General features: G+C 37.7%; 4 protein-coding genes across 4 annotated transcripts in view; 2 read left to right on the top strand and 2 right to left on the bottom strand.

The window, feature by feature from the left end:
• LOC139961334 (SCO-spondin-like) overlaps positions 1-10,754 on the top strand; it is a 31,407-nt gene extending 20,653 nt beyond the window's left edge. Inside the window, exons 13-18 of the mRNA XM_071960470.1 lie at positions 4,626-4,990; positions 5,675-5,887; positions 6,369-6,557; positions 7,048-7,218; positions 9,209-9,377; positions 10,219-10,754. Of these exons, the coding sequence (XP_071816571.1) occupies positions 4,626-4,990; positions 5,675-5,887; positions 6,369-6,557; positions 7,048-7,218; positions 9,209-9,366 (1,096 nt within the window). The 3' untranslated portion in view covers positions 9,367-9,377; positions 10,219-10,754. The remainder of the gene's footprint in view (positions 1-4,625; positions 4,991-5,674; positions 5,888-6,368; positions 6,558-7,047; positions 7,219-9,208; positions 9,378-10,218) is intronic.
• Positions 1-23,509, bottom strand: part of LOC139962046 (sialate:O-sulfotransferase 1-like) — a 53,902-nt gene extending 30,393 nt beyond the window's left edge. Inside the window, exon 1 of the mRNA XM_071961887.1 lies at positions 23,389-23,509. The gene's annotated coding sequence lies outside the window, so the exon portion shown is untranslated. The remainder of the gene's footprint in view (positions 1-23,388) is intronic.
• On the top strand, positions 13,053-20,620 carry LOC139961333 (uncharacterized). Its single transcript, XM_071960469.1, has 5 exons — positions 13,053-13,450; positions 14,537-14,659; positions 15,299-15,418; positions 16,463-16,579; positions 19,791-20,620. Exons 1-5 carry the CDS (start codon positions 13,375-13,377, stop codon positions 20,618-20,620), a joined length of 1,266 nt encoding a protein of 421 aa, XP_071816570.1. The 5' UTR covers positions 13,053-13,374.
• LOC139962042 (agrin-like) overlaps positions 22,520-25,320 on the bottom strand; it is a 21,574-nt gene continuing 18,773 nt past the window's right edge. The window contains exon 7 of the mRNA XM_071961879.1: positions 22,520-25,320. This exon is cut by the window's right edge and continues 896 nt beyond it. The gene's annotated coding sequence lies outside the window, so the exon portion shown is untranslated.

The following is a 25,320-nucleotide window of genomic DNA, read 5'->3' as shown; positions in this document are numbered from 1 at the left end:
CAGTATAACCTTTAGAACAGTCGTTTACAGCTTCTGATATAATTGTGTCTCATTGTTATATCGTAGCCTATAGCGTTATATAACCCGCAGTTATCTGTCTGTCTGTCTGTCTGTCTGTCTGTCTGTCTATCTATCTATCTTTCTATCTATCTATATATCTATCTATCTATCTACCTATCTATTAATATATCTATCTATATATCTATCAATTATGTATAATACTCATAAGTTGATGTTTGTTCCAAATTTATTACTAGTAATGAATTCTTTACAAATATCTCATTACAAGGCTATGGGAGCAGGGTCTCGTCAATCACCCCCACCCCCACCCCCCCCCCACCACCACCACCACCTCTTCGTGAAAGAACATGACTCCGCTGCGACTTTTATATCGTATGGGTTAATTCATTAAGTCAATCGAATCTTTTTTTATAGTCATTCGTTTACAAAGTGAACACAATGAATCGTTGGTGACTGACATTAGGATGTTTAAAGGATGACTGTAGGCAAGAAATTAATTTAGATATATTGCAGACCGATATCCTATGTTAGTCCATGTTGTAATTCTATATCACTTTTATTTGTTGAGAAATGAACCTTTAAAACATCTGAGACCCATCAATTGAAGTGGCTGGACTATCTAGTCTAGCACACAGACCATTAGGTCATTTCCTGACACCTTCATCACAGCAAATAACATGTTTACAATTCCGCATTACAAATTTGTAAAGGATAATGGAATGTCACCCAATGGTGGGGTTGGGGGGGGGGCTTCGTTTACATTAAGTTGAAAGAAAATATTTCGGTTGAGTTATAATGGTTTTACATGAACATGTACGCCAGCACCGAGGAGCCGAGGTCTTCACGCGCCATTTTAGTCCTAAAGGGACATTCTAGACTCTTGACATATTTTATGGCAGATAATATCTTGAAACGAAGAATAGCTATTTTTGCGTTCTTCTTTATTACATCATATCAATTGCCTGAAGTCATACTGCCAGGGAAGGTTGGGTAATGTAGAGTTATCAAGAGGCCATCTTGGTAAAGCAATAAGGAAAACTTTAGTGAACGTGGATGAACTTGAAAAAAAGTTGAACTGAATGCAAATTTCCTATTTGTATTAATGAATTATAGTTTCTCGTGCAGATCCATCTTGCTGCCGACTCAAATGGTTGCTATTTCAACCTGAACCCCTGTTCAATCACCATCACCTACCCCGTTTACTCCACCCCCCCCCCTCCACCCTCTCTCTCCCCCTGCCAATGGAGTATACCTTTCAGTTCCTTACTGAGTACTTTAGTGCACTGTGTGGACATCATTGAAGAACATTACAGAATGCCTGGTAAACACAATCGGATAACCAATATATAGTTCGTGTTCAGTCCTTAGCTAATGAGACGCTATAAAATGAACTTATAAAAGTTAGAGAGTCTGGCGTTTCCTTCACTAGCCAGCCCAAAAAAAAGGACCCGGAAACAGAGAAAACAAGGTTTGAAAGATAAACTGGGACAGACGTACTAATGAAACAAGAGAATGGAACTGAAACCCTTAGACAGGCCGGGCCACAAATGGATACCGTGTGCCCCCCTCACCCCTCCCCTCCCCCTCCCCGCCATATGTACCACCATGACACGTACAACAACCAGGGGCGTAGCGAGCGGGGGGTGTGGGGGGGTGTCACACCCCCCCAATAATTTGGTCGCTGTCGGCAAATTTTGGGTCTGTCGGCAAAAGGAGAAAAGGTGAAGAGAGCGGAAGGGGAAGAAAGAAGGAAAGCTGAATAGAGAAAAGGAGAACGGGAGATTCTTCCGTGCCAAATTTGACTTAAAATATGCACCAGATTGCATCTAAGGACGTTTCAAAACTAAAAATTTTCCAAAGGGGAGGGGTAGACCCCCTACCCTTAGACCCCTCCCCCATTTCAGTCACCACTTCCAGATCCGTCGGCAAATCAAATTTGACTTAAAATATGCACCAGATTGCATCTAAGGACGTTTCAAAACTAAAAATTTTCCAAAGGGGAGGGGTAGACACCCTACCCTTAGACCCCTCCCCCATTTCAGTCACCACTTCCAGATCCGTCGGCAAATCAAATTTAACTTAAAATATGCACCAGATTGCATCTAAGGACGTTTCAAAACTAAAAATTTTCCAAAGGGGAGGGGTAGACACCCTCCCCTTAGACCCCTCCCCCATTTGAGTCACCACTTCCAGATCCGTCGGCAAATCAAATTTGACTTAAAATATGCACCAGATTGCATCTAAGGACGTTTCAACACTAAAAATTTTCCAAAGGGGAGGGGACACCCCCTCCCCTTAGACCCCTCCCCCATTTCAGTCACCACTTCCAGATCCGTCGGCAAATCAAATTCTCCACACCCCCCCAACAAAAACCCCTTCGCTACGCCCCTGACAACAACTACACACAAGTGACATGACCTGAGTATCGTGCCCCTCTTTAATTTATTGGTCAGAATTCATGGCTATGGACCTGGAATGGATGGGAAGTAGGCAGAACAATGTAAAGCTATATATAGAAGAACGTGCGTAGTAAAGTCGAACCCTTCCCATAGATGTCGCGATACTGAGGTTGAAAATAAGTGAAGGCTTTGTATTTCCAGGGTCTTTATATATCTAATATACAATAATATATACACTAATAAACAGATCAAAGCAATTACGGAAGGATTCAATGACCTCCACACAGAGAAATCATCACGGGGGGGGGGGGGGGGGAGTAAACTTAGGGTTTTCTACTAGCGGTTAACCGCGGTTCCAGTGTTAAACGAGTACTTTGAAAAGAGACAAGAAAAATACTTAAAAGAGGAGATCTTACTTTAATTCCAATGCTATTGTATACAATACAATTAAAGATACACATAATTATTACAATATATAAAATATTTAGAAATTGAGGAGAAAGGACCTCCTTGCATGCATGGTCGTGTCCACAAGAAACTTACCAATGCTATATACAGGCACTATACAGGCACTATGTTATGATAATAAACAAACGGGGAAATACCTTTAAGTGCACAAAGGATGTCATTAAAGTTGAGTTATTAAGCATGCGGTGTTACCTACTCTGTATATAGCAGCTTGCATGGACTGCCGATGATTTAGTTATGACAATTAAATACACGAATACAGGTACAGACCGATGAACTCTTACTTGTGTTCTGTTAAAGATCCGGAGCCAATAGCTACCGTGGGTAGCGTACTTGAAGAACTCCGGAAAGTAAAAGGTCAATTGTTAGAAATGTTCATTTTATAACTTAAATGTATATGATGAATGATATGCAAAACCATAACGGGAAGTAAGTTGAAAATTGTTGGGCAGTTCTAAAGTTAAATCGTTTACAGAGTGGAATAGAGCTTGTATATGGACTGATGTGACTTATGTTCGTGCTATACGGAATAATGTAAGGTTAGTTTTCTATGAATTTTGTATTGTTTCGGAATGTGATAAAAAATGTTACTAAAATTTTACTGCGTTTATAGGTAAATCGAAAAGTAGTATTATATAAGTTCATATGCGAGTATATGTTTCTCATGTAGGCTATCAATAGACCTATATTTGACATAACCAGAGTTATAATATACGGTTTCACCTAACAAAATAGTTTGACGCTTACGGCCACCAAAATCAGGTCACAATTATTAACGACATTTGTAAACGAAACAAATTCGTTAGAAACCTGGAAAGTGTATACTGATGGAATTTTCTAAGTTTTTTTATGGTCAATGTGTTGTTAACTTTTCACTGTATCGGGTTTGTCTCGCTTTGTATAGAGGTGATATTCAAAGCTATTTGAAATCTAAGGTATACTGTACAAAACATTTCCCCCTTTGGAATGTACCGTGCTGTATTATATTGCAGTGTACCGTACTGCACTGCTCTTTACTGCAGTCTTCTGAACTGTAACGTATAACGAAAAGTGCCACACTGTGAACTGTATAATGTTCTGTAATGAATCATTCCCGTCAACTGGATTTGTTGCAATTACACAGCTCCTCATTTCTTACTGTAATGCTACCAATCTATAGCACGATCCAGTTTTTACTTTATATGTATGTATGTTTATATATATATCTATATCTATATATATATATATATTTATATATATATATATATATATATATATATTTATATATATATATATATATATATATATACATATATATATATATACACCTCTCTCTTATGGACCGTCTTTCTGACTATATGTCACCCCATTGAGCTATTAATAGCTCCATTGTCACCCCAATCGTACTAGTTTTGGTATTTTGTTTTTGATACTAAGGAAATGATATCAACCAAGGGGAAACAGGATCAACGTAATGTTGAACATGTTTATGTGTAAGCGTATAGGATTGCTTTCGTTATCAATGGTGCTTTGTGGTGCCAGAGTCATCCACAGAGCTATAGACGAGATGACACTTTCAACAGTGGAGAACAAAAGTATATAGTGGTTGTCTGGCTAAACTCCGTGTGAAAACAAAACATATATGTTCCATTATATGCCCATTCCTTAAGATATTTCTATCTGGTGAAATCTCTCCAACCGATGCTTTTCTCTTCTTCATCTTTTTTTCTTTTACTGCTTTCTATTTTCCATATTTAGGAACTTCTTGACAATATCAAGAGAAAGGATCCCCAAAGTTTTGACAATGCATGTTTGCAAGCGATTAGTACTGATTTGGTTGTTAATGGTGTTATGTGATGCACGAATTATCGGCAGAACCAGAAGGGATGACAGCAATAGTGGTTCAACAAGTGGTGACAAATCGGGTCAAACCACTGTTTGCAATAAACCTCCATCAAGTTATCCTGAACAAGATGGTTTCCTGGCGATGATTACAAACGTAAGAATTTGTGATCATTTTGATGCATCCGAGACCCATTTGAAAATTCATTTCCATCCTAGTGTACAAGGATGTCTGAAGGCTTTAAAATGGCTGGAAGAAGCATTCGATCCTTCATCAACATGTAAGTAATTGAGTCGATGAATTGATTGATATTCTATTTTAGGTTTACAATAATCATTTTTCATTCTAACTGTTTTGTCCCTTCAATTTCTATTTATGAAGAATTGATCTTTTACACGCAAGTTTATGTTTTCCAAAGGAAGTTATTGCATTATCAGGAACAAATGTTTGTTATGAAATATTAACTGTTTGCTACTTTGCTTGTCATTATTGAAGTTTTGTTTGTGATATAAAACTTATAGGAAACCTGAAGTTTCAATGTACACAATTCAAATATTATATATACTTCGATATGTTATCATCATATCTTTTCATATTTGATGAAGGAGACAGAAATCGGAAAATGGAAGAATGGGGTTGGGGGGGGGGTGGGGGCTACACCATTCATCTATTGCTGTATATGGTGATGAAAAATGAAAAATCACAGCAGGAATGGAGGAAATACAGGTGGAGGTTACCACAGGGGGCATGCGCCACCCCACTAATTATAAAGAACATGGTAAGTCCTCGTTTCGAAAAGATACAAGTGACCCTTTTCGATGCTGAATAAGGACCACCCACCCTCACTTACATATTTACAAAGAAATGTGTGATACGGGATGATGAACATAAATTACATATTGTTTTCTAATCTTTAAGTTTATTCTTTATCGCAATAATACATGAACTTTCTTTATATCTACAGTTCCTGCAAGCACCATGGTCACGAACCTTTATGGTAAAATCATCTGCAATAGGGAAGAATGTGCGAACGAAACACAATCGAAACTCTGTGCCAGAAACAACATTAATACCCGATTCTTTTCTCATAAATGCGACCAGTGTGCAGTAGGTTGCAAAGCAATTGTGGCAGGTGGGACTCGTTACGTCACGGTGAAGGATAAGACGGAATGTAAAAGTAAGAAATTTATATATATATATATATATATATATATATATATATATATATATATATATATATATATATATATATATATATTCACTGCTCTTGATTTTCCAACTCATTACGATTTTCATTTATATATGTATATAAATATATATATATATATATATATATAAATATATATATATAGATATATATATATGTATATATATATATATATAGATAGATATAGATATATAGATATAGTATTATTATTTTCACATGTTATTTGCACATGTACTAAATAATCATATAAAATGAAAAGTGTCTGGGAGCTAAAGTATATATCAGTTTAACCTTTATTTTAAAGTGTAGCCTGGATTACCGTTTTTTTTTTTTACATACTAGCATATTTGCTTATGCAGTGATAGAAAAGATATTGGTATAACTAAATAATTTTAGAATAGATAGAAAATGCGTGTTAAAATCCGGACTTCTTTACCTCATTATTGTATAGACAAACCAGCGGTGAATGGAGGTTGGACTGACTGGAGTAATTGGGGACAATGTTCTGTGACATGTGGAGGTGGAGGTGGAAATCAAACACGAACGAGGTACTGTACCAACCCGGCACCGGAACATGGAGGAGAGTATTGTGTGGGAAACGCATTTGAAGAAAGGACTTGTGAAAAAGATTCATGTCCAAGTAAGACAATTTTACAACATTGTGTTTTTTCAGAAGCTCAACAAGTAATAAATTGAAGATTAACAAAACCTCATATGGCATAACGCATGTACTGGTGATATTATTAGGGGGTGGATCGAGGATTAAAAAAGAAGGGGCTGTGGTTTTGAGGTTGTTCAAGCCGACTCCCATGAAGGGGAGGGTGAGGTCCCCCCTCCCACCATAGAAAACATCCTAGAAATAAAATGGCACATTCTGAAGCATATTTAGGCTTCACACTAGGTATATAGTTAGGTCTATTCGCAAGGTTGTACCAGTAACTACTTTAAACATATTTGTGAGGTGGAGTGGGTTGAAGAAACGGGTTGGAGGGGTGGAAAAAAACGAGTTGAAGGGGTTTCAAACCGACCCCTTCATTTGCGCCTGGGTATACGGTATCCATTAGTATCTTGTCATAGAGTTTAATAAGCATTAAAGAGTTGTTACAGCGTCCACAATGATTTTATTGTAGTCCATGGAGGTTGGAGTGACTGGAGTAATTGGGGACAATGTTCAGTGACATGTGGAGGTGGTAATCAAACACGAACGAGGAATTGTACCAACCCGGCACCGGAACGTGGAGGAGATTATTGTGAGGGAAACGAATTTGAAGAAAGGACTTGTGAAGAAGATTCATGTCCAAGTAAGAACATTTTACAACATTGTTTTCAGAAGCTGAAAAAGTAATAAATGAAAGATTAACAAAACCTCAAATGCAATAAAGCATGTTTATACTGGTGATAGTATTATGGGGTGGAAAGAAGAAAAGAAAATCCTAAAAATAAAATGGCATACTCTGAAGCATATGTTGGCTACAAATTAGATCTATAACTAGGTCTATACTCTCAAGGTTTAAACAATAACTACTATCCACTTTTTATGCGCTGGAGGGGGTTGAGGGGTGGAAAATGGGGAGCGGGTATCCAACTGACCCTAACATTCGCTCCTCGGTTTATCCATAAGTATCTTGTCATACAGTATAATAAGTGTTAAAGAGTTGCTATATCGTCCAAAATGATTTTATTGTAGTCGATGGTGGTTGGGGTGACTGGGGACAATGTTCTGTGACATGTGGAGGTGGTGTTCCAAGACAAAATAGGACTTGAACCAACCCTGCAGAGACGCAGGGAGAATGTGTTGTGTGGGAAACGTATCTGAGCCGGAGTACTGTGAGGAAAATCCATGTCCACGTAAGCCATGAGCTTTAGAAGGAATTTCGAAAGAAATCATAACTATAATTGATCTTAATAATAACATCGGCTACAATTGCGGAAATTTGTCACATGTAGGCTCTTCTTGAAGATGGTGTCCCTAATAATTGTTCCCATATGGGAGACAGGCTAAATCAGACAATTAAATTTAATTTGATTTTTCACGGAGCATAAAAATGTTGCAGAATGGCAGAAATAAATATTTGTTGTAAGGACAGTGGCAGATCTAAAGGCCATTTCGTGGGTATGGAGTGGTGGCGGGCATGGGCGGGGTGGGCATACCCAATGGGGGTGCTCAATTGGACAACCTGGCTCGATCATTGCTTCTCTTCGTGCCCCTCCTCCCTCCATCGCCTCAAAACGAGTAACAGGTTTATTCTCCATATAAAATGCACATGACAGTTGCCAACATCTTGTCTAAAAATATTCATGATATAGCCTGTAGGTGCAATATTATATTCGTCCTTATGGATATAATATGTACCTATAGCACATATACATATATTGTCTCAGTTATCGTACATCATGTATCAGGTATCATATATCATAGATATCTGCCTCAGCTATCATATATCAAATATTATAGATATCTACAATGTCCCATATATCAATGTTTCAGGTATGATTTCAATTATCTGAGATATCTTTGTTTCAGGTATCATATATCAGGTATCATATATATTCATGTCTCAGGTATCACATATCAAGTATTATAGATATATCTATGTTTCATGTAACATTTCAATTATCAGAGATATCTTTGTTTTAGGTATCGTACATCAGGTATCATAGATATCCATGTCTCAGGTATAATATATCAAGTGTTATAGATATATGCAATGTCACATATATCGAGTTCCACATATATCTGTTTCATGTATTATTTCAATTATGTGAGATATCTTTGTCTCAGGCTTCATATATCAAGTATCACATATATCTTTCATTTCTCAGGTGTCATAAATCAAGTCTCACAGATATCTATATAATTTCTGAGGTGTCATATATCAAGTTTCATATATATATATATATATATATATATATATATATAATGTCCCAGGTGTCATATATCAAGTAACCGAGATATCTATAAAAAAATTTCATGTGTCATAAATCAAGTATCACAGATATCTATAATTTCTCCGGCATTAGATATCAGGTATCATATCTTAAACATCGATATCAAAGATATCTGTTTCTGCAGGGATTCTGTATCATAGATTCTGCAATGATTGTTCTGAATATTGTAAGGACAGTGTCAGGCCCAAAAGGCAACTAACTGGGTGGTGGTGGGATCAGTGCAGTTGCCCATATACAATCGGACAATATGGCTCCACATCTCTCCACCTCTCTCCTCCACCTTCTCCAGGGAGAATAAAAGAGTAATATAGTTATACCATCTTCACTTTTTATCATCGGTAGTTGATGGAGGCTGGAGTGCCTGGGGTGATTGGGGAGAATGTATTTTGACAGAGGGAATTGTTCTTCGAATACGAAGCAGGACTTGTACCAACCCGGCACCGAAACATGGAGGAGACGATTGTGTGGGAAACTCAATAGAAGGAGATTACTGTCGATAAGATCTGTCCAAGTAAGTAAATAATAATGTTCGATTTATATAGCGCTTTATACCAGCGATAGGTCTCAAAGCGCTTTACAGACGTTATATTACCCCTGGTCAATGATAACCTATCCCAGAGACAATCCCTCCAGTCGGCAGCAGTTATATACTGCGCCCAATGACAAGTTACCTCACAGGTACCCATTTAACCCCTGGGTGGAGAGAGGCAAGTGAGATAAAGCATCTTGCCCAAGGACACAACGTAATGAACTAGGCAGGAATCGAACCAGCAATCCTTGGATCACGAGTCCGACGCCTTAGCCAATTGGCCACCACGCTCTCAAGTAAAGTTTGCAACAATTTATGGACGTATAGCAAATTACCTGCTATGGGATGAAACATTTCTGCTGACAGTAACATCACACAAGCACATTTTAAAGCGAACACATCAACGACATGTGGAACACACTACGTGAACAATATTTGGTCTAATCATTCTGACATCAAGTTTGTTTTGTTTTTCCCTGGAAAAATTATAAACATCAATGTCGTTCCGATTCATTAGTAAATGTCTCAAAGAAGGGAAAAGTGGTTTGATGATGAGATAAAACACATATATCAAAGATACCTGTAGTCATGGGCTCATGGGTGAATATTGCAATTATCCTATATAGTAACAGATCAAAGGGCAAGTGGCAGAGGTACAAGGAGGTTGGTTGGGGTGGGGGTAGGGGGGTGAGAGTACAATCAGTACCGGTTAACCAGTCCTCCTCCCTCATCTACCTCCAGGGATGAAGTAGACGAGATTTAATGAGTAATGTTAATACACAAGTTGCAATTACTTTTATTCTTTTTCTCTTTTTCTTTGCAGTCAATCGAAACCCGAATGATTATGCACAATGTATATTGAGATATGTTTCCAACAGACAAATAACTGATTGTAACAATCGGGCACCTGCAATAGGAGAAGATGGTTGGATGGGAAGCGCCTCTGACGAAGAAGTGTGGAAGATCAATGTCGTAGTAGTAGTTTACAATAAAAATTTCATGTAGAAGCTGTAAATGAACTGGGGAAAAACCTTTATGTTCCTAAAAACGGTACTTCTGTACATACACAATTATGGCAGATATTTATATATAACATTGAAATCATTCCCTCTCTAAAAAACAATATTTAGTGACGTCAAGGAGCGTGAAATCAAATGATATGCCTTTTTGAGTCACATTAAATCAAATACTCATTTATGACTAGTATAAAAAAGAATGACAAGACAAACTGTGTCTGTTTGTCTACGTAGCGATTTATGCTAATTTTTTACTAAGCCTATCGGAAAATAATTTACAAAATGAAAAAAAATTCAACCTATGACTTCTGCTTATATATCTTCTGTAACCAAATAAACAAATAAAATAAAGTAGTGCATTTAAAATGTTTTTGTGTATAGACATTCTCTTTGCATTTCACTCATGGCAAAATGAGAAAAAAAAGCACGCATGCAAAATCATTGAGAGAAGGAAAAGGGAAAATTCTAAGAATGTTTTAGGTAATAATCCGGAATATATCAGAGTTGTCAATTTTTTATATGTAGCAACCGAATTGGGCCAACCCCCCCCCCCTCCACCGCCCCCTCCACCCCCAACAAAAACCCCACTGTATATACACTGTCCATTGGTAATGATTGCGGTGTTGTTAGTTGTACTACGGTACCATAGCCGAGCCCCTTCAGGAGGAAGACTTTCTCAAGTTGTCGGAGTCTGTGTATACAGTGCTAGCCAGTACAGCAGTAAGCCTATATATATAAGCTACAAAATTCTAGTCGCTTCTTGTTCTCAATGTGGTACGTCGACATACCAAATGTGAGACAAGTTCAAGCTTCAATTTAATTGAAGACGCGCGCACAAAAAAAAAAAAACATCTCATGCCGGTAATCTGAGCTATAGTTTCGAATGAGGTGTAACAGAAGTGTTAGACAACACCATCCCAGAAAAAACACACATAGCTTGCTACCGTCGGTAATTAGACACTAGCTAGTGTACAGTCAATACATACAGCTACGGTCAATACCCACAGTACAGTGTACATAGCAGCAATGGACATCTCAGGGTCTAGATAAAAGATAATTCAAGGTATCTCGTGTCATTACTGTCTGCATTTTGTAGCGACAAGAAGAAAACTTCACTTGCAAGCAACGGAAAGTTAACTTTTTCAGAGCGCGGCACGCTTTGGGGCGATTCTTCAATGCTTTTAAGGCAGCCTACCTTAATAGTGTTTAGAACGTCTTCGAAAACTTGACCCCCTGCTGATCATGGATATGAAATTTGATCTAAATAAATGTGGTTTCTTGACGCCATTAGGTATACATCTACTTTAAAAAAATGATTTAAATTTGGTTGTAAGCAGCAATATGTTACATCCACATTACCGAATCAGACACACGTTCAAGTTTCACCTCTTGAGATGGAAATATAAGGAAACGCACATTATACAGTTAAGACTAACTTGGCAATAGCCACCAACACAATGGGTGCAGCTTCCTTTGTGTCAACTATATATTAAAATTGTACATAACTGTCTATATAGTGTATACAATGAGTCAAGATCTATACTGAGCACTATATAGAATTATAACAGATGAGTAGATTAACGTTAGGTATGTTGCACGGCATAACCATACACACTATGTGATGTCATATAGATGTGTTAATAATTTCGAGCTAACTTCATCTGTTAGTCAGCGGAATCAAGAGTGAATTTTAAAGCAGAAGTATATGTTTAACAAGGATAAAGGTATCTTTTAAGTCAAAGAATATCTATCGAAGACGTTTCATTTTGTTTTCTCAATGGTTAAATCGTGTGGATTATTGAGAAAGTATTAAACACAAAACTAGAGTTAATGTATTCCTTCCTTCTCTTTGGACCATTAAGAGGTAGAAAATAAAGTAAAGCTGACTCTCCCCCCCACCCCCTCTTTTTTTTATTTATAAATCTTGACAGCAGCGCTGTCATTCTCACATCCCTTGGGTATAATGTCTCAAGTCGAGTCTCGAGTCCTGAGGGCAAATCTCAAGTCAAGTCTCTAGTTCATGTGGGATCGTCTCGAGTCAATTTATTCAAGTCCAAGTCAAGTCCCAAGTCACAAAACGGTGTGACTTGAGTCCGAGTCACCGAGTAATACCACTTTGGAATCAAGCCATGATTTCTTGCTCGAGATTTACATGGTAAGTGTTATGTAAATCACCTAATCAATAGTTTAAAATTTAAAGGTTACAACCGTGCAGCTACTCCAGTTAGTTATTGAAGTAGCTATGAAGCTATATCAAAAGGTAGAAGGGCAAAAAGAAGTGAGGGGTTGGAATTTTTCATTTCTTCTGATAAGAATTTTAGTTTTGTAGATACTACGGTTAGCTTGATAGCCACAATGGAAAAAGTCTATTTTTTTTTTACTGATGTTGACTATATTTCAAAATTGCAAAATATTTTACTTTTTGTTTTCTCGAAATTTTCGACAAAGCTCATTGCAAACAATTGATCATCTTTTGGACATTTTGACTTTATACCTCGACGGTTCGACTTATTGCTTCATTTTTTTTAAATATGGGTGGGGGAGGGGAGAGGTTGGAGAGCTTTCCCTCTACCTCCCTCGTTCAAACACCTATGTTACAGTATATAGGTTAAGAGTTTAATGTTATATGTAAGTGGAAACAACCCTCAACCAATACTGACTCTATATCTGAATTAAGACACTTCATGTTTCACCCAAACTGACAGTACCAAGATGGCGACCATTTCATCATCCTAATTGTTTCGTAATACTACCTCTATTTCCTTGTATATCTGTGGATACTGTTAACAAGCTACTTCCGTGTGATGTCCTCTTCAATATTAACTTCACGCTTGTCAACGGAAAAATAATTATCTAGACCCTGCACGTATAGGTATCTGTTCACATATAAAGTGTAACACATTTACACGCAATGTGTCCATTAAATATCCCCACTATCATATTTATTTAACATTCCATAGAAAATGGCGAATACAATCTTTCTGGTGGTTTCAACATTCATCTTATTAGCTGGCGTATGGATTGTTGTTAGTCATGCTGGTAAGTACTTAGTTTTTAACTGTTTGCCGTTCACTGTATTCACTGGTAATCTTAATTTAGCAAACCAAAAAAGGCTCGTCAATGAATATTTTGCGGTAAAAAGATATCAATTCTGATACCTTGTAGCGTTGTCCAACAACAACAACAATTCTTCTGAAACCGATATTTTAAATATACTTATATATATTACAGTATGTATCAGTATATGTATTGTTTTACAGTCAATTCATCCACAAACATCAATTTGTTCACTGAAACACCTACGGTGCATTCATCTCCAACAAGTTCCTGACGGTATAGGTTAACCCACAGTAAAAGCAAACACTTGAATGTTGTTATTATATATGCTGGGGTCAAGCATGCATGAGATAATCACGTAACTTACATGTAGATTGTGTTAATAGTCTTTTCACATCCTTCAATTTAGATACACATTCCGATGTATATTAACCGGACATATGTTCTGTATAGGCTATATGTAATCAAAATAATGTTACACCGTGATATAATTAACACTTCTTGGAAAATATGTTGTCAATTGATGATAGTTCACATCACAGCTTGTAATTAATTAACCTTTTTTATTTTAAAATTTCGTCACCCAGAAATTTCTTTCATTTTTTTCTTATGTTCAATGAACTAAATTGTTGATTTTAATTTATAATATGCATAACAGCAGTATACAAAAGCAGCACACACGAGCAGTCTCTGTAGAACGACCGTCGCCACGAGGTGAGGATGGGTGTAGCCTATACGTTTCCCTTCCCAAACAAACAAAACAACTTTTAGACATTCTTCCAAATGGCTAACGTTCAATTATAACACACGCTGAAAATTGGAAACTCGTGCTACACAAAATTGTAGTTAAATGATGGACCAATAATACCATTTGAAGTTCAAACTTTGGTCTAAACAAACAAACAAAAAGCTGAAAGGAGAGGGGCTTTCCTCCTCTAAGACCCCCCCCCCCCCTCGGACGGACATCAACCAACATCATATCAAACTATGTCTACGTGCCTGGTATATGAGGTACCACAGCTCTGACATGTCGCTAGCAATATACTTCTTTCAAATTTGTTCAAACAGATTCAAGTTCTAGTTCTTGTTCTTCGGAGTCAGAACAGTGTTATATCGCCACAAAGAGGAAATATCCTAACCGCGGAATAGGCCGTCAAATGGGAAATCCAAGCAATGACAACAGGCGAGGAGGTACGTTCATCTTCGTGGAACGCCATGAATGAATATTCATTTTGATAACAATCTCACATTATCGAATCAATGATCAAATTTCCAGTTTTAGGATGAGTTCGGACGGGATGGTATAGTGAATAAGTAGTTTCCTGACAGAGGTTTGGATATTTTCTATTGAAACCTGTCTCCGCCATATTTTCTATGTTATATAATTTTTTTTATTTTGTCTTTGTTCTTTCTTCTACGAAAGTTTCATTCCGCGTCATTTCCTGTACAGTGATTTCATTTATTTGTTTTCGTCTGACATACTTATTGTATATACAATCCTGTTATAATATGTCGATAGTAAATTATATAGTGGTATATGTGTTAACAATGAAACCAAAAAAAAAAAAAATGAAACGATTTGTTTTCCTTCTTTTGGAACTTTTGACCGGCAACCATAATACCATGTACCGTGTGTAAATGTCTCAGACACCTCACTGAGGTTTTGCGGAGAAATCAACTGAAACTGAATACTTCAAAGTTCACGTATAGTTCCCATACCTTAGTGTTGAATATGAGGGATATGCATCATCGCGGCGTTAAGCTGTATAATACATTTGTATGTATGTGCCAATTTATATCAAGCCTTTCTCGTCAACTTTTGCGTATCAGGAGGCGCTAGAAGAACTGATCCTCAACCACGGCCGGTAAACGAAAAACCAAAAAAGAAAAGAGGGAATAAACAAAATAAAAAGAAGAAACCACGTGCATCTAAGACACCAAAACAACCAAGTGAGTGTTACAGTTTGATTTGGTTTGGGAGGATTGAAGATAATACTCAAAGATCATAATTACATATATTTTATATGATCCGCCAATCCCCCCCCCCCCTCCCCTCCCCGTAATCGTGATTCAGTTTTGCTATAGATAACAGAAGCAGCTCAAATACGTTGGAAAGATCTTTACTTTGTATACTTAATTCAGTCTCTTTCATCACGAGGTCAGTTGTTCGATAGCCATTCGCATTCCCCAAAATCAGTTTCCAGTGAAACCAGTGGTGTAGCTATAGGGTTTCAGGTGCCCCGGTTCAATAGTTTTAGCTGGAGCACTTTTCCCCTTACTTCCTCTTAGCTGCACTTGAAGCATATTGATACGTAACATTAGAGAAAAGGCACCATCACAGACTATAGGTAATGAATTAAGCATCAAGCAGACAGACATACAGGCATATAAAGCCATGTTGTTCCTCCTTCAGTAACATGTATAAACATATATATACATAACTGGAAGTTGTTATCAGTTAGCTCAAACCTTCGGAACCAACCCTAGCAGTCCACCCCTGTATGGATAATTATGGGCTCCGGTTCCGAATGAACCGTATATTTATGGGCTACCTCTGGTCGCTACGCCTCCGAGTGAAACCGTCCACGTAGTGGGAAAATTTTCAGCTTATACTCACTCATATAGTGGTGCACAGGGAGATCTTACAACTCCCGGTGCTGACACTCACAATATCTTGTACTCACCCTATACAGAACTAACTTCCCACCTCTTTACAAACTTCTTATCATTGATGCAAACCACGAACTAAATGATGGCCAGTAGGAGAATCAAATGAGTGAACTTTCGATTTCAAACTGTGGTGTTCTAATAATTGTACATATTGAAAACCTATTCGTAATTTAAAATTTTAAGCCAAAACATACATGTTTACACATATTGTCAACCGGCTTTACCATCCTGCATTCCTCTGAGACGGCCCCCCCCTCCCCCAACTTTTTATTATTATTATTATTATGATTTTATTGTTGGATTTTATGTTTCTTTCTTATATAGGTAATTCGCGATCATCTTCTGGTTCGGGTGCTGTAGCGAGAACCCCTCGTCAACCCCCTCCAACTTCAAAGAAGGGCACGACAAAGTCAACCCCGGAAAAGCAGTCACCACCGAAAGGTATGCAAAAAACTTATTTCATATATCATATATGGGCAGTCATAACCGTGTGGGTTCAGAGCCCATAAATCAACTATACATGCCGCTCGTTGTATATAGTCGCGTCGTTCTCCCCCCCCCCCCCCTCTCACCCCTCCTCCTCTTGTTTGATTAAGGAAACCCAGGGCTGTAGTCGAGTCCAGCAGAACCGGCTCCAAGTCCAGGCTATGGAATATGCACTCTATTACAGTTGCACGAACTTCTGGGAGGGAGGATTCTGTCTCCTAGAATAAAATAAAGGGGATAAGACTCCACCACCCCCCCCCCCCCCAATCCATACTGGCAGGTAGAACAGTACAAAATTCAAAATGTACAGTACATTAATATATAGCATATGTATGCGGTAGAATCTAAACATTCGAAATTCTTCAACAAATATTTCAAAAGTTAAAAATATGGTATCAGTTTGATTATAGCATTATATCAGCTACCACACCCTTTCCATTAGTAAAGGTTACAAAAGGTGGTTGGTCACCTGCCTTATTACCTCAAGACCTCAACAGTACCACTTTACAAAGATTACAACTGCCTCAAGTGCCCTTTTTCATTATTGTAATTAAAAATGCTCTTTTGCTGTTTATCGTAATTAAAAGTGTCCTTTAGATTAGTTAATAAGTGCTTTTTAAGTGCGAAATATATGTTGAGACTAGTCTCAACAATATATATATATATATATATATATATATATATATATATATATATATATATATATATATATATATATATATATATATATATATATATATATATATATATATATATATATAATTGAAAATCGTAATGAGTTGGAAAATCAAGAACAGTGAAAAACTTCCAGCCTCCACCGGGATTCGAACCCGGGCCTCCCGCTCTGTACGCGGTATATATATATATATATATATATATATATATATATATATTGATCAACAGACTTGTAGTGAGTCCGTACTGGTACTCACATTGTAGCATAATTACCTGTACTTGCATACACCCTCGTGGATTTGTACTTGAGTACTCGTAATCAGGCCATGTACAATAGATTAAAAACAGTTAATGCAAACTTACCTACTCTTACTCTGCTCGGTACATTGTGCATTTTGTTCCACTTGAAGTTTTCGTTTTCACGGATCTTTTCTTTTCTCTTGCTTTTGGTTTCCCCGAAACGGCAATGACTATAACGCGGATCGCAAAGTCGGTAATTACTATTACGGTTGGATTCGTCCAACTCGGCAACATACAGAAACGTTGCACTCAAAGCCGAAACCACGATGAATTAATCAGGTCAGGCATCTGGAGTCTGTGCATGATACGTTCTTCAATACCGCCCTCATTAATAATTTACCTTTCGGGGAAACATTTCATAATGTACTTTTGATTTCTTTTTGGAAGCGTTTTGAGATTTTCATTATCAATAGAAGACGTAGCAGCAAAGAATTCATTATGCTTAGTTTATCGCATCAGATAACGACATTTTAACCTAAGATAGAGCCTTGGCACAAAATCCAAACAATTTGATCAACACTCAGTCCCTTTACATCGAGACAGCGACTGTATGCTGTCACGATCGATCACGACGACGTGTGATCGAGTCTAGTGTGTCTCACAATTACCGTTGGAAAGGGAATAGATACTTATAAGAAAAGTCACCCAGGAAAGAAATCTGGGCACTAAAAAACCAAACTACCAAACGACTGATCCGCTCTCAACCCCAAAAGGAGAAAGGGAATAGATACTATATACATTTGATCTTATTAAGCCAAAACGCCGTGAAGCGATGTAGTTATACCTCACAATTAACAAGGAAGACGAATTAACCCGAACTGCAGTGTAACTCACATGCATATTGTTCTCCGTTGTTCATTAGAAGTATCCTTCTGTGTATAACTGTCCATGGAGGTAAAACAGACTAAAGTATCTATGAGCCTAAAGCAATGTACACTGTTCTTTTTCATTCTCCCACAAAACATTGATAGAATTCCAGTCGACTTAGTGAACCTTGTCAATTGCAGTGGGAACAAAACGATTTCCACAAAATTTACCTCACTATGTAATGGACAATCACGGCGAATTAAGCAATTTCTACTATGTAAAAACGTGATGAGACTGTATTACGCACATGATAAGATTGTAGGAAGTATACACTCATGGTGCTTTAAATCTGAACATAAATCTGAACATAATCTGAACATTAAATCTGAAACATAGAATTTGCACCTTTTTTTTTAACTCAAGCCAAGCCGTACTTACGAAATGAGTGTGTCGTAGTATGGTTTGACTGATATAATATATGGTTGCGGTGCATCAGTTCCGAGCCCGTATGCCAGTAGGTCAATGCGCCACGGTCCCAACCTTTTTCCCGTATGTTCCTATGCAAAGAGCGCCAAGAGCGATATGACCCTGGTTCTGCGACGGTTCTCAAACTACAACCCAAGAGTGTAGATCGCGAACGACTTTGCGGTGGCTCGCTGGATTCTTTATAAACGCCGGCAAATATATCTATAGTCTTTTGTGTTTGCAGTTATATTTTAAGTTCATAGTCCAAGCTAGCTTTCTTTCATACTGAACATCCGTTTTTAGAGGTGGGTGCCCGGGCCGGGGGGGGGGGGGGCGTTTCTCGGATCAGACCTTGTGCAATATCCTGAGTCTTGGGTGTAAACTTTTCGGATCGCTGCAGGTTGAATAAAAAGTGGTATAGTTGCACATGCGCACTTAACAGGCAGAACGAAGGAAATTGAGGATGTTGTCTAACACTTGCCTGCATCCCCTGTCGGAATGATTCATGTTAAAAGCAGGGAGAAGTATAGGGAGTTAGTGAAGACTATCTGTACACACGCACGTTCTCTGCGCTCCACTATGTCATCAATCCAGTCCCAAAGACCTATAACGTCATGCACAATTTTGTGCGTCACATTGAAATTTTGTACCCAATATACAGGCCGCGATACTTATTGATATACCAACTCCCATGACAAGAATGGACATTGCATTACTTGGAAAATCAAAGATCAGAATATTCTTTGCCCATCTGTGCCTTAAGCAGAAACAAAGAAATACATACTTTTGTATTAATACATGTGGCTCCATAAAGATATACATAGATACAGTACTGATAAAATTATCGTCATTTCAGTAAAGCAGACCATGATATTCAGAGTAACTATAGTAATGTCAAGTTCTCTTTCAACCATTTCAGGACGCAATAAAAATCCGCATAACCGCCGATCCGAACGGAACTCGGGGGACTCAGCGCAGGGCAGTGCACAGTCGTCGGCGGGAAGTACTAGTCAGTCTGTATTGCCGACTGCTGCACAACCGCCTACTACCAGCGAGGAAGAAGAAGGGACAGGCGGTATCAGTGAGAATGGGGAGGAAACGGACCAAACAGGAAGCGATCAACAGCCTGAGGATGGTGGAGAGGAAGAAGGAGGAGGAGGAGGAGGAGGAGGAGGAGGAGGAGGAGGAGGAGGAGGAGGAGGAGGAGGAGGAGGAGGAGGAGGAGGAGGAGGAGGAGGAGGAGGAGAAAATGGAGACGAGGATGGGAGATCGGATGAATCAGAACGTGAAGACTCGAGAGAGGTTGATGATGAAATAAGCTCGACCACTCCCATGCAAACCGTAGTTATCACCGATATCGCGGTAACCGAACCAATGACGACTTCAGAAATCATAACAGAGTTGACAGAGAATCAAACGACGGAGTCGCCATATTGTGAAATACCGCCCTTATCACCAGTGCGTTACGAAACAGAAATGGACGCATGCGTACTACGAAATGGTCTTGAACTGATGAACTGTCCCTGTCCGAGGAAGACATTAATTTGTCCCGAGTTACCGACTTTACCAGAGGTGAAGTTCACAGAAAGTAATCAAGTCACTCTTGGTGTAAACAACGCGATAGAAATTCGGTCTGGGCGCCAAAATAAAACACATCAAGTTAAAAACGGTTGTAACAGGCCTTACAATCGATATATCGCTATGACGGTTATGGTAACAAGTGTTGTTGTGTCTTACTACTTGATTTAAAAGGGATGTACAGTTCGTATACTGGCACATATTTTTAAGTGATCACACAATGTGTTAAAAGCTAAAATCTTGTATACCATGGCAGTGAACTGGTATACCTGGACTGCTCCCTGCACATACTGAGCATGGTAGTATGTATTGACATAGCATGGTCGTAAATTCAACGTAATCTGGTACCATAGCAAGCCAGGCTCCATTTTATATCACATTGCAGCCCTTATAATAATTTAAAATCATTACTCTCGTGTAGAACAATTGCGCGCAATTGTGTAAGATTTACAAAAACGAAAGTTGATAAGTGACTAAAAACATTGCATTAATTTTGATGTTAGAGATCTTGTAAGAAAATGCAAGCACTGTTGATTGGGTTGATTCCCCTTTTCACTAAGCCGTCCCCCACCCCCCCCCCCACTCCATGGACAAAGCTAGTTACGTTACTGATGATAAATGGTGACGCCCTCTAACGTTGCATGGTAATACGCCGTTTATATGCCGTTTTCTAAATGACATTGCCCTTGGCTTAAGTTTATAAGCTAAATAAAATTGCTAGAATCGTTCTGCTTCTTTAGGTCAAAACAACATTTTGATAGCAGTTTTTATGGCGAATTTTGGTATTTTGCATCTGGCAACAGCAAATTGAATCCAGGCAATGCAGCTGGCCATACGACCCGGTCAGGGTAGCATATCGCTCATCAGAGTAGCATTAAACTAAGCCATGCAGTCAATCATATTTTGAGTATGGGTAAAATTCATAAGATGGGGTTTTCAACAGTGTGGACTATCTTTAGTGCAGGGTATCCCTTTAACACAAAAAAACTACACCTACAGTTTACTTCAATGGGTCAAACGTCTGGATACCTCATCAAAGAAAACAACTTTAAAAAATGTGTAAGCGAACAGACAAACAAGCATATATAGTACAAAAAAAACTTCAACTAAATTGCACATGTACAGTTTTGTTCTTGTTCTTGTTGTTATTGTGGTAATGAAGTGCAATTGTGGCAAGCTTGTTGTGTCTCTGTAAACCGATAAACCTCCCCTAGAAACTTTTTATAATTTGATAAAATACCGCCTATAGTAATTAAGGCACTTTAAAACCGGCCCATTGATTCGCTGAAAGTTTGTGATTCGTACGTGATAACGTTATTATATATATATATATATATAGCTGGTTCCACGTTTATTTCTATCAAAGACCCTGTTCCGTACATTACATTGCTATTGGTCCAGCCGTTTGTACTGGCAAACCTATACGGATGTTTTTTTTTACTTTGTTGTAAACAAACAAGACTTGTATTGAGTCCGAATGAAACTGATACAACAAACTAACATTGCACTTTACACTCGTACTCACCATCAATACTTATACTCACATCTGTACGCGTGCCACTTTAGAAACCGACAACTTAAATAATGGTTCAAAATTAAGTGCTCGTACTCGAGCTTAGGAACGCGTATTCCTATTCATGCGAACGGGTATTCATACATATTTGTTACGGCATGGTGCAGTAGTACTACTACTATACGTACTAAAAGTCCGACACAAACTGTCCCCCATCCCATCATTCTAACTGCTCCCAATAACAATCCCACTTACAGAAAAGAGGTGGAGGGGGGGGGGTGTTAAATATCGATCTGTGATTTACTGGAAGGACCATAAGGCCTTGTAAATTTATCATTGAATTATATGAATCCGTACAAATATAGCCTACACGACACACCAAATAATTGCTTTAATAGCTCTTTAAGATTGTTTGTTAAAAAGCAAAAAATTATTATACCTTCGTTTGGCTTTGATTTATAACTTCATTGAAGTTCGATCATTTTTTATATTACAGTAAATACCAACTCGCAGTTTAAAGAACGCCTTGAACAATCACGCGCGTGACATTGTTTAAAATTTATTCTTCAAACGTGAACTAGGCCTATATATAATAACAGTAACGTTTATATATAACAATAAAAAAAAAGAGTTTTATCCGTCGTTTGTTATGAAATTATTCTAGGCATTACTTGACAACAGTGAAAATAATCTGTCACGAAATAAATAAATAGGGTAACATTAACAGATATACACCGGCCAGCGCCGGTAATACACAAATCAAAAATATACACTCTTTCATTTACTACCTACTATTTTTATCATAGTAGGGATGTTTCCTTGTTTAAGATTTCAAATCGTCTACTTAGTTAAATCTTATAAACTGCCTACACAAGGTGTAAAGCCCTATGACATAATAAAAGTTAAAGCTATAAAGTTTCAATAAGTTGATGGTACAAATTGGTCTACGCATTATTATGATATTAACCGCAGTTTTCATTATGTATATATGCGTGATGTGAGTATTAATATGGTTACTGGTATCAGTTTTGCGACAGGAAAGCGAAACACATGTAGCCTACACTGTTACTAAGTTAGGCTTATGCCATTGTATATCATATTTCTGTTTCAATGCACATATCCATTGCTCATCACAATATAATCTTGACAGATTAAACACACATTGATACTCCTGATTACGAGTTCAACTTAATTTACAACAAGCTACTCATTTTCATCGCACCGAAATGTTGGCCACCAATCGTTCCTAGTACAATACTAAGCCTAACGTTAGGACTATAGCTTCTTATACTAAAGTATACTGCTAGGCTAGGCAGTGTTAAGTACCGTCTAACACTAAGATATACGGATCAAACAAAAGCGGAAATTCATTGCATTCAACCAAGCACGTCCATACCATAGCCTGTGATACATTAGGTGCACTTACCGTGTCTTTCAGTGACATTCTTTATATTTTCAGTGATAGCAACTACTGTTTATTAACCCCATCTTCCCTAGCAACGAAATTCGCGAACGATCGTTCGGCAAACTCGCCGCACGGTAGTAAGTCGAATGTGTTAAAGTGCTAGCCTATGGGCCGTTTAGTGTAACCTACATTGTGTATACTTTGCACGCACGCATGTACCGTCGCCTAGCCAGGATAACCATAAAAACTATTATTTTTCGAAGAATATTGCTTACTAGTTTACAAGAAATTAATTATATATGGTAGATTATTTTGACTGAAAATAACTCTAACAAAGCAAAATCTAATTAAGGCCTTGGTCACGTGATCTTTTTTGGCAGCTGTGCATATATTGGTATACTTGTATTGACAGTATAACTAACACCTCAAGATCACTAAGCTATATGATTGGATTATATATTTATATAATATTATTTCGCGAAATAAACAAAAATCATTTCAGTAATGTTTAAACTGTCTTAAACCAGGGACGTAGCCAGAAATTTGAAAGGGGGCAGGGGGAGCAGAATTTTAAAAAGGGCATTATTACACTCAAAGGAGCGCCATGATGTACAAAGACAATTTTTGCCAAAAATGCCTCAAACGTTGCAGGAAATAAACAATAATAAGAGTAGGTGTTTGTATTAAGTAGCAGACGAACTTTCAGGGAAAAGATTGAAAAGGGTCGCTTAACTTCCTTCAACCTGAAAAGAGGGCTTCATAAATATATTTTCCCTTTTAGTTAAATTTTATTTTTCGGGTTACTCAAAGGGGAGAGGGCGAGGGAGCGATCGCTCCCATTGCCCCCCCCCCCCCGGCTACGTCCCTGTCTTAAACTTTATTTGAACTGTCAACCATACCAAACTACTTCGATCAATAAATACGACAATAATAGATCAGCTGATATAGTTTTTCTTGAAAAATCTCTTTGAAAAACCTGATAAACGAACTTCGAAAATTTCAAATAAGGACATTGAACCGAATATCATAAGTTTGGAATGTAGCCAAACATTTTGATCAAGTTTATAACCTAACCGACCTCCCTGGCATGCCATGTTGTGATAAAGACTTCACACAATACGGATTACATTATGATATTCAACTTAAAGTGACTATAGCATCGTGTAATCTAAATGTTACACATTGCCTGAGTCCATGCATGGTATACTATATAATTATACACTTATCGTCATGTTGTACACGGTTGCATGCACACTATACTTTATATACCACTTTAAACACGTATCTCCATTATCAATAAATTGTAATATATTAGGAATAAATATCCTCAAAGACGAAACGGCTTTATTGTATAACTATCTTAAAGTTTTATTGTACATTTTTCCCTTCTATTTCAGTTGGAAATGATTTATGTTAATGAATTTAATGACAACAATGGTAAGCTATTGTTGAACTGATATAATAAAAATCAATGGGACCATTGTTTTAGAAAGCTATTTAGCAGTCAAGCAATGGTCCGTTTGCTATGAATACAGTTTGCTGGAAATCCTATGCATAAATGAATAAATTAAAACGATATTTAAGAGCCACCTCGCCCCCCCCCCCCACCACCACCATAGGAAAAGGAAAAGAAAGATCTTTCTTCGCTTTTATCTGGGGTTTTTCTCGTTCGAAAACGTTAGCCTTGTTGCTAATGTTTTTACTATTTGTCGTTTGATTGACAGCTAAACCAACTTTTTCTCCAGCAGACAAAAATTCGTATTAATGAAACGTTTCTCAAGAATTGATCAGATTTACCGAGATGTTGTTTTATTATTAAAACTTGAAGGTACTTTGTGGACTCATTATAGAGAGAGAAAATATTAATGCCATGTTACTCTAACATAACTGCAAGTATACAGGAGGGGTGTCTTCAAACAAAGACTGCATTACAAATCTACAAGTTCTTACCGT

This window comes from Apostichopus japonicus, chromosome 20 (genome assembly GCF_037975245.1).
Source record: "Apostichopus japonicus isolate 1M-3 chromosome 20, ASM3797524v1, whole genome shotgun sequence".
Taxonomy (NCBI): domain Eukaryota; kingdom Metazoa; phylum Echinodermata; class Holothuroidea; order Aspidochirotida; family Stichopodidae; genus Apostichopus; species Apostichopus japonicus.
This window is presented reverse-complemented; position numbering and strand designations above follow the sequence as displayed.

What these genes read in the sequence shown, in the direction of transcription:
- LOC139961333 (XM_071960469.1), top strand. Translation starts at nt 13,375, where the DNA reads ATGGCGAATACAATCTTTCTGGTGGTTTCAACATTCATCTTATTAGCT. An exon ending in GATTGTTGTTAGTCATGCTG is followed by an intron (nt 13,451 to 14,536) that starts GTAAGTACTTAG and finishes TTGTTCAAACAG; the next exon opens with ATTCAAGTTCTAGTTCTTGT. An exon ending in CAATGACAACAGGCGAGGAG is followed by an intron (nt 14,660 to 15,298) that starts GTACGTTCATCT and finishes TTTGCGTATCAG; the next exon opens with GAGGCGCTAGAAGAACTGAT.